Genomic DNA, 9949 nt, shown 5'->3' on the forward strand with positions numbered 1-9949 from the left:
CTTTCATTTCTGGGCTGGAATTGTGGTGAAACCACACGTGTTTAACCACAGGCCATCAGGCTGAACTGACTTGATGAAGCTCTCGAGCTGTCGCATCTGCCCTTTTACACAATATAAATAAACTACTGAACGTGTTAAAGCTGGCTCATTCACAGCGCTGTCATTGGTGTGTCATTGTACACCAAGACGTTGCCTTCTAATTTGATTTCTTATTTATTATGGGGTGTCTTGTGTTCAGGAGTGGATTTCTTACTATTTATTCATTTATTTATTTTTTCCTTTTGCTGCAGCTGGTGGGCCAGTTCATTGCCAGAGCCGTAACCGATCAGATCCTTACCAAAAACTACATCGAAGGATACAAGGGGAGAGTGGACTGTGAGCATGCGCGGTAAATGCACACCGATTTGTTGGAGTTTCTAGATTGGCTAGTATAAAACTGCATAAATGAATAACAAGCGATTTATATCTATATACACTATATGGCCAAAAGTTTGTGGACAAGACACGGTTTCCTCCATAGACGAGTATAAAAGTGATCTGTCCTCCTCTGCTGCAGTAACTGCCTCTACTCTGAAAAAGCTTCATACTTAACATTGGAACATTGTTGTGTGGATTTGATGGCATTCAGCAGCGGAAGCACTAGTGAGACCAGACACTGATGTTGTCCAACTCATTCCTAAAGGTGTTGGATGGAGGTCCATTACTCCTAGAGAACATTTCCGCTGCTCCACAGCTCAACGCTTAGGGCTTCATACCCCTCTAGCCTTCGCTGGGCAGTGACATGGTGACCTTAGGCTCATGTGTGGCTACTCAAGAGCCTCCTGTTCTATTGTCTTTGCGTTTCTATGGAGATTATACAAGCTGCGTGAGTGACCTTAATGCAGCAGAATTCACTAAGAGGCGTCCACAAACTTTTGGACAGAGTGTATTTCCAGCTATCATCCGATTAATCAACTAGTTTTAATAATCTCGCAGATTTGGAGGACAGCTTTGCGCTTGTTTAATAGCTCTGTGTTTGACTGCCGTGTGTTTGCTGGACAGGGCTGCTCTAGACCGTGCTGCCGTCCTGCTGAAGATGAGCAGGGAGGCGGGGCTCCGGATCGATAACCTCTGGGGTTCAGGTGGCGGCCAGAGACCTGTCAATCAGCTCATCAAAGAGGTTAGAACCCACCACAGCGCTCGGCGGCCGTACATAAAGCATTAGTAATATTAAAGCAGTAATTATTCACTCCGAGTGTAGTCAGTCAGACGAGACACGTTTGGAAGTTGTTCTCTTATTTTGCAAACAAGTAATAGAAACTTAAACCCCATTGGCACATGGGGGAAAAATTCTGTTGAGCCTCACCACAAGCATTTCAATGAATAAATGTCCTGAAATGTTGTGCGAATGACAAAGAAACTTGAAACAATTCCACTGCTATCTTATGAACTAAGCAAACCATTGGTCCTTTTCCAAATCTTGCACAGTGGGTAACAATGTGATTTTCAGTTAATGACGTAGGGAACTTGCCATGAAACCCATGCTTGACTCCAGTACAACGCCGTTACGAAGTTTATCGGTTGTGAACATCTTCACTACTGAAGAGAGAAAGTTCCATCATCCATCAAAAAGCTCTGAGATTAATATCTGATCATCACATTGATTTATCAGTCTACTCAGGCTTTAGCAGAGCTCAGTAACGCTGAGATTAATAACCGATCACATTGATTTATCAGTCTACTCAGGCTTTAGCAGAGCTCAGTAACGCTGAGATTAATAACCGATCACATTGATTTATCAGTCTACTCAGGCTTTAGCAGAGCTCAGTAACGCTGAGATTAATAACCGATCACATTGATTTATCAGTCTACTCAGGCTTTAGCAGAGCTCAGTAACGCTGAGATTAATAACCGATCACATTGATTTATCAGTCTACTCAGGCTTTAGCAGAGCTCAGTAACGCTGAGATTAATAACCGATCACATTGATTTATCAGTCTACTCAGGCTTTAGCAGAGCTCAGTAACGCTGAGATTAATAACCGATCACATTGATTTATCAGTCTACTCAGGCTTTAGCAGAGCTCAGTAACGCTGAGATTAATAACCGATCACATTGATTTATCAGTCTACTCAGGCTTTAGCAGAGCTCAGTAACGCTGAGATTAATAACCGATCACATTGATTTATCAGTCTACTCAGGCTTTAGCAGAGCTCAGTAACGCTGAGATTAATAACCGATCACATTGATTTATCAGTCTACTCAGGCTTTAGCAGAGCTCAGTAACGCTGAGATTAATAACCGATCACATTGATTTATCAGTCTACTCAGGCTTTAGCAGAGCTCAGTAACGCTGAGATTAATAACCGATCACATTGATTTATCAGTCTACTCAGGCTTTAGCAGAGCTCAGTAACGCTGAGATTAATAACCGATCACATTGATTTATCAGTCTACTCAGGCTTTAGCAGAGCTCAGTAACGCTGAGATTAATAACCGATCACATTGATTTATCAGTCTACTCAGGCTTTAGCAGAGCTCAGTAACGCTGAGATTAATAACCGATCACATTGATTTATCAGTCTACTCAGGCTTTAGCAGAGCTCAGTAACACTGAGATTAATAACTGATCACATTGATTTATCAGTCTACTCAGGCTTTAGCAGAGCTCAGTAACACTGAGATTAATAACCGATCACATTGATTTATCAGTCTACTCAGGCTTTAGCAGAGCTCAGTAACGCTGAGATTAATAACCGATCACATTGATTTATCAGTCTACTCAGGCTTTAGCAGAGCTCAGTAAATATGGACAGTGTTTGGACGTAGAGAAGTCACTGCAGTTTTTGTGCTGTACAATATTTTTTATCAATAACACTGACTGGTTGAAAACAACATCTGGGTAAGGAGAAAACTGTTTGATTACCCACCCACCTGTATTATTGCTTTACAACAGCCTTATCAGGGCTTAACTGCTCCTTAATCTACTTGTTCCCATTCTGCATGCTGTTGTTGAAGAGCTGCTCACAGACATGTATCCCTCACTGTGGCAGGTGAACCTGTTGCTGCAGGAGTATGTGCTGTCCGGTGACACGGTGGAGGCGGAGCGATGTCTGAGGGAGCTGGAGGTCCCTCACTTCCATCACGAGTTTGTTTATGAGGTAACAGTGCTGATCTGCTTTTTGTTTTAGCACGACGGGCTGTGGTCTCATCACACAGAACTTGTGTTGATTTGGCTGTATGAGCTCTACAGGATATACAGTGCTATTGGATCTTGGTACTAATGACAGTGTCATAGTTTGAGAAGCATCACTGTTGATGTAATAATAATTTCTGGCTTTGTTATCCAGCTGTAAGCCCGGTTTCAGTTTCCACTACTCAGTCTGCTCTATTCTGTTTGCGATGATGACAAATGCACTAGAACTAAATAATGTCAAGGTACATCAAATTAAGGACTGCCGTTCGAATTGATGGAGAATATGATGTCAAGCTTGTAACAATAGAAGAACCTTTTTGGTGCTATATAGAAGCATCTACAGCACGTTCTCCATCAATCTGAAGAACCATTTCACGATGTGAAGATTCATTTATTCATGCAAAAGGTTCTTTGGGTGTTCATGATTCTATAAAGAACCATTTTCTTTAACTAAAGAACCCTTGAAGTGTGTTGGTAAACTGGGCCGTTTTAGGTTTAGGCTTATTCTTGATGAAAATCATAAACTGATTTTTTATTTATTTATTTTTTGGACACAAGTACTGTACTGAGTGTTTAAGTGTGAAAGTCTGAATGCCTGTGACACATAAATCTCCATCGTCATAACTAGCCATCTAAGAGGACTTAACTGTATAAAAAGCATGTTTTTAAAGGCAAACCCCCCAGTACTGTTCACTAAAAGGGTCTTGAAATAAACACCAACGTTCTACTCTCTTCTTTTCTCTTGCTTGTAGGCGATAGTCATGGTTCTGGAGTCCAAAGGAGACAAGACACTGCAGATGATCCTGAAGCTCCTGAAATCTCTCTTTGACTCGTCAGTCATCACTGTGGACCAAATGAGAAGGGTATGGCTCCATCTGCTGGTCAGATCATTGAAATACAGTGCAAAAGAAGCGCGTTGAGAACAGTCATTACACGTTTATGCACAAGAGGTCAGTTGACTTTTGTGCTTATTCCACTCTTATGTGTTGATTTGGCTGTATGAGCTCTACAGGATACACAGTGCTATTGGATCTTGGTACTAATGACAGAAGCATCACTGTTGAAGTAACAGAGGTGTAGTGTTCAGAAAGGGTTTGACTGTTTAATAAATGCTGTTTTTTCTCCGACAGGGCTATGAGAGGGTGTATATGGATATTGTTGATATTAATATTGATGTGCCGTGTGCGTACTCTATACTGGAGCACTTTGTGGACAAGAGTTTTAGCACTGGAGTCATCGATGCCAAACTCAGAGACCTGTGTCCATGTCGGTGAGGAAGTCACTCTTTTTATTTATTACTGTTATTATGGAGGTTAATAGACGTAAATATACACAATAATAAAATTAGTATTGTCTTCTTTGTTGCTGTTATTGTCTGAAGACCAGTGCTCGTTGTATACTTAGTCAACCTGAAATCAATTCAGCTTCTTTTATTATAAGGGTTTAAATTGACATCACCGTCTATTAGACTGGAGAGAAGAGCTACAGCCTCACACGACGCCCAGCTTCTGAATGGAGCTCATGGAATATGAAAGTTATGAGGAATATGCTGGAGTTTAAAATGTTAAGCACAATTTATCACATGAAATCGTGTTTTCACGATTGCAAGGACTCAAACATTGTTGAAAATGTGAAGTGAGCCTTCATGCTCTGTAGTAATGAACAGGTGGGCCTTTGGGAGGAAAAGGTTGAGACCCCAGCTGTAGACCAATTCCAACACGAAATTAAATCTACATCTGTTACATACTAATAAAACAAGCTGAGAAGACATTTGTTAGTGTTACAAAGTTGTATCCCACTGTCAAATGCTGGGACGACATTGTAGAAAAGCAGTTTCACTTTCCAAGCCTTTCTGGTGGGTGTGGAGAGCTGTGAAAACTCCGCCCACTCCACTATGCTGGTAACCAATTACCACAAAGTCCTACCTCTGGAAAACTAGTCTAAAGCTAAAGGTTCAGACTCGTTTAGTGGCTCAAATCTGTCGTTAATGTGATGAACCGGCTCCTGAACTGACCCTCATGAGCTCATCCTACTCAGTAACGTCACGTGACTGAATCACTGCATCATCAGCACAAACTAACGAGCAGAACGAGCTTCGCTGAGAAGATCATTAACTCTGATCAGCTCTCAGCTTCGTTATTAGAGCCAGACGGAGGAGAAAAAGATGAGACGAGCTGCTTTTCCACCGTTTACAGGCTTTAACGTCTGTTCGCCGCTGCTGCCAGAGTAACACTGAATGAAAGTGCAGCGCAGTGGAAAAAAAAAACGCATGAATTCTGATCTGAGCGTCACATTAAGGACCACATAGGAAAGTCACTCAGGTCGGGTTTGAAAAGATCAGATTTGTGTCCACACAGCCCTGAATACACCAGAGCTGAGTCACATTAGGATTTGTGTCTGAATTCAGCAACTTCTGTTGTAAGTGAATCCCAAGTCAACAGCTTTTCTGCTCATTTGCAAAGCACAAGGAAACGTAATTTACAAAAGCAGCAGTGCCACAATACCCAAAACTATGAATATGATAATGATGTTTATTCAACTTTTCACTTGCAGCACAGCACTAAAGTCGATTAAGCAGGAGTAATGATGCTGGCTTTGTAATGATCCATGCAGTTGGTCAGTGTTTATGTACTGACGATAACCACGACATGCTCAGAAAATGGGTTGGACGATATGACGGTATATTGCATTATCCTGAGAAAGTACATCACTGTACAATATGCTTCTCTGAACATGTCGCTGATATCATCAGTGCATATTAAACACTGACCAGCTGCATGTTTCATTATAAAGGGAGTAAAATTAGTCCAGTTTAACTGGATTTAGTGCTACACATTGTACCAAATACTGAATAAAAATCAATGTTTACATGTTTTTGATAGCATTTCTATAAATGTAGCACTACTGGTTTATATTTTTCTCATTTTCAGTTGATCAGTTGTCTGGAAAAAATAAATATTGTGACCTGGTGCATCGTAAAAATCCTCAAATCGTGAAAAGTATCACAATATATTTTTACCATATCGTCCACCTCCACCTCGGAAAAGCACGTCGGAGTATCGTTCATAATGATGATAATGATAATGGCACATTGACCACCTGCTATAAACTCAACTCTACTTTCTCATGCCAAGGCTTTTTCTCTTCCAGAGGACGGAAGAGGTTCGTGAGCGAAGGAGACGGCGGACGTCTCAAACCTGAAAGCTACTGAAGCTCCACAGACCCAGAGGCCATCTCGCGTTCGGGGAAACCAGTGCTACTGTTCTGCAATCACATTTCTGTGTCCCACAGGTTTAGGTAGAGTTTTCCTGCTGTCCGTTAAGAATGTAGAGCTTATCACACACAGGGAACGCAGCCGAGAAGCAACGCAAGCGCTTAAAAACAAACGAAAACGAAGGAGATATTCTAGACGCACACACCCCCCTCCGAGGTGACCTGATAAGCTAACCCAGAAAGTGCCACACTTTTGAAATGACTTTCATTCCATGTTTGTATTGAGTTCACTGCCACTCCAGAGGCATTTTCACCAAATATAAGCGGCATAATTTTGAGCCAAAAGTCAAAACAGGGGCAGTAGAGACATCACTTAACCTTACCGTCTCGTACTGGATATTACTGACACTTGGCTTAATTTATCCGGCAGAAAAGTCAAAGAAATCCGGCTTCGTCTCCCGGTTCTCCAGTCAGCAGTATTTAGAGTCCAATGATACATTTGTGTTCATGAGAGCTTTACAAAGGGAGACGTGTTGGTTCAATGGACTGTTTGTTTTCCCCCCTTTTCTCTTTCTTTCTTTCTTTCTTTCTGTCTTTTGTCCTCCTACAGGCCTAAACTTTCTCTTCTGTGCTGACGTTTTTGCTCCCCCCCCCCCCCCCCCTGCTGTAACAGAGATGTCATTACTGAATGCAACTGACAAAAAAAAAACAACAAAAAAAAAAACAGGCAATACAGAGAAATGTGAACCAATCGGGCTCATTTCACAAAAACTATTGTCAAGAACATATTTTTGTATTTCAGAATATTGGTGTGGGTGAAATTTACCAAATGTTCTCACTCTTTCTTTAAAACGGTGAAGAAGTAAATGAAGAATAATAAAATGCGCCTCTACGTTTCTTTGGCAAAGACCAGTTGCACTACATTCACATGATGCTCAAACCATCACAACTATGTAGCACTGAATAACAAACAGGCACACGCAAAGCATATTGGTGCTAACGTTTACTCCAGAACTCCTCATTCTCTTGGTACGGTGACATTCACAGGGTGGGGCGGCGGGTTAAGAATGCAGTTCTCTGCAACAGGTGTGGCCACCCTGGTCAAACGGCGTGTTTCTGAGGATTAAAGGGAAAGTAAGTTAACACGGTTAACTCCAGAGAGCGCACGTCTGCACGATTTAACGTGGTTTCTTTACTGAATTTAACGTGTTGGGAGGAACATGTGGCCTGCGCTAATGTTACACTAAACTCTCAAACGCGCCCTAGAGTTTGCAGAAAAATGCCGTGTTTAAGTACAACAAAACGTCGTTTGACCAGGGCTGTTCAAACACTGCATACGACTGTAATTGAACATGAACATCAATCTACATTAATATTCTATGGTTTTACTTGATTGATCGAGAGTAACAGGTACGGGATTATTGGTAACAGCAGCACCATGTAGGGCTGAATGATCTGGGGAAAATATTGAGATGTTCCTGTGTGTGTGTATATGTGTATATATATATAATGTATCACACATCACACACACACGTATAGGTACATTATGTGTGTGTAAACTAGGATTCAGACCTGATTTTGGCCAAGAAAACCAGAATGTCCACCTTCTCTGGCTTGACACTCGACCCCTGAATGTTCTGTGCCAAACCGCCAGTAAGTTGTGGTTGTGATGTCACAACACTTGGAGGTTTGGTTGCCTCTGATTGGTCCAACTCCTCCACAGGCAGCTTATAAGCTCTTATTAGGTTCAGCTTCCCCTTTAAAACTTTGTCTTTGTTTTTGCTGTGGTGCACGCTAAAAGACGGTTCTTCAAGGGTTCTTTAGTAAAGACAGTGGTTCTGTGTAGAACCATAAACACTCAACATCACATTTGCATGCTTAATTTCCTTAGATTTACAGTGAATGTGTTGTAGGTGGTTCTACAAGAGCAGCTTTTTGAAGATGGGTTTTATTTCAGCACCAAAATGTTCTATTGTTGTGAACAACAGAAGAACCCTGTTTGGTCCTAGATAGAACCATACACGACTCCATCAGTCTAAAGAAACGTTGCAGAGAACAGAGAACCATTTAAGCGAATGGGTCTTTGAGTGTTCGTGGTTCTGTTTAGAATGATTGTCTTTACTGAAGAACCATTTATTGGGGGGAACCTTAAAGAACTTTTTTTAATATAAATACTTTTTGGAGGAAAAGCTTTAATATTTTGAGGGGAAACCAGTAATATTTGGAGGATAAAGTGGGCTAACTGTAGGGGGGCTAACTGCCATAATGCGTTGGGGTCTCGGTTGCTGTACTGGTGTTGGATCGCAACTCCTTCCCGTCTCTGTGGATCGTTTTGATTATTCTCACTGTCTGAAACTTCGTGCCGTCTTTGAATGGTGTGGCGATGTAGCCCCCGATAGCAGTGTAGACCACCCTGCCTGTGATTCTCCTTTAACTGAACAGACGGTTTCCTCCGAGTCCGTCTGGCTGTTTATTCTAGATAAACAGTTTCCTGCTCCACCGTTTCAGCCGTTTCTCACACTAATAACAGGCTGGTGCTGATGTGCAGGAGAGACGGGGAGGCTGTGTTTCTTTGTGGGTGAATCCATATAAAAGTGTAGCTCCACCAACTCCCCGCCCCTCATTTAACACGAGGAGGTGCTGCTTCCCTTCGCAGAGCCTTTGGCCACAATAGTGACCTTTGCTGGTATTAATGCCACTTAAATGTCATAATTCTATGACTTTTTTCCCTCAAAATAGTACAACTTTCTTCTCGACTTTCTTCTCGACTTTTTTCTCGACTTTTTTCCTTGAAATACTACAAATGATTTTCTCGAAATAGTATGACTTTATTCTCGAAATATCTTACTGTACAACTTTGTCTCTACTATTTATATTTTTTATTAAGTGGCCCTAAAACGGCATCATAAAAACAACCTTCTAGCAGAGTTAGACCCTTTTTTTTCTGAGTGACGTTTATGGAATCAATCACACAAATATCGCTTTTTATGAATTGAATGAATGAATTGCGTTTACAACCATTTGTCTCTGTGTCTGCACACTGTGAAATTAGACCTCCGCATTTAACCCATCCGTGCAGTGAAACACCCACATGCACACTAGTGAACACACACACACTAGGGGGCAGTGAGCACACTTGCCCGGAGCGGTGGGCAGCCCTATCCACGGCGCCCGGGGAGCAGTTGGGGGTTAGGCGTCTTGCTCAAGGGCACTTCAGTCATGGACTGTCAGCGCTGGGGATTGAACCAGCGACCTTTCCAGTCACCGGGCTGATTCCCTAACCTCCAGCCCACGGCTTCGTCCACGTGCAGACAGAAATCATCAGAGGAAACGAATCTTACTTTAGATTGTTATTCATAGTCAGTTTTAGTGTCCAGTACGCACCGACAGTGGCTGTGGCGAGACTGAGTGTGCACAGATAATGCAGGATTCATCATAGCTTGAGTAGCTAAAACCGGGTTAACAGAGAAAGTTAAGCACGCAGGTTAACTGCAATTATGTTTGGTAGGTTTTGAAGCTGAAGCTTAGTCTCTTAGACATAAACAAGCTGCGTTGAAGACT

General features: G+C 41.9%; 1 protein-coding gene across 1 annotated transcript in view; it reads left to right on the top strand.

The window, feature by feature from the left end:
* Positions 1-7295, top strand: part of pdcd4b (programmed cell death 4b) — a 25801-nt gene extending 18506 nt beyond the window's left edge. The window contains exons 7-12 of the mRNA XM_017686684.2: positions 291-388; positions 1042-1159; positions 3033-3140; positions 3928-4038; positions 4306-4445; positions 6326-7295. Of these exons, the coding sequence (XP_017542173.1) occupies positions 291-388; positions 1042-1159; positions 3033-3140; positions 3928-4038; positions 4306-4445; positions 6326-6386 (636 nt within the window). The 3' untranslated portion in view covers positions 6387-7295. The remainder of the gene's footprint in view (positions 1-290; positions 389-1041; positions 1160-3032; positions 3141-3927; positions 4039-4305; positions 4446-6325) is intronic.
* The last annotated feature ends 2654 nt before the right edge of the window (positions 7296-9949 follow it).

Source organism: Pygocentrus nattereri, chromosome 25 (genome assembly GCF_015220715.1).
Source record: "Pygocentrus nattereri isolate fPygNat1 chromosome 25, fPygNat1.pri, whole genome shotgun sequence".
Classification (NCBI taxonomy): domain Eukaryota; kingdom Metazoa; phylum Chordata; class Actinopteri; order Characiformes; family Serrasalmidae; genus Pygocentrus; species Pygocentrus nattereri.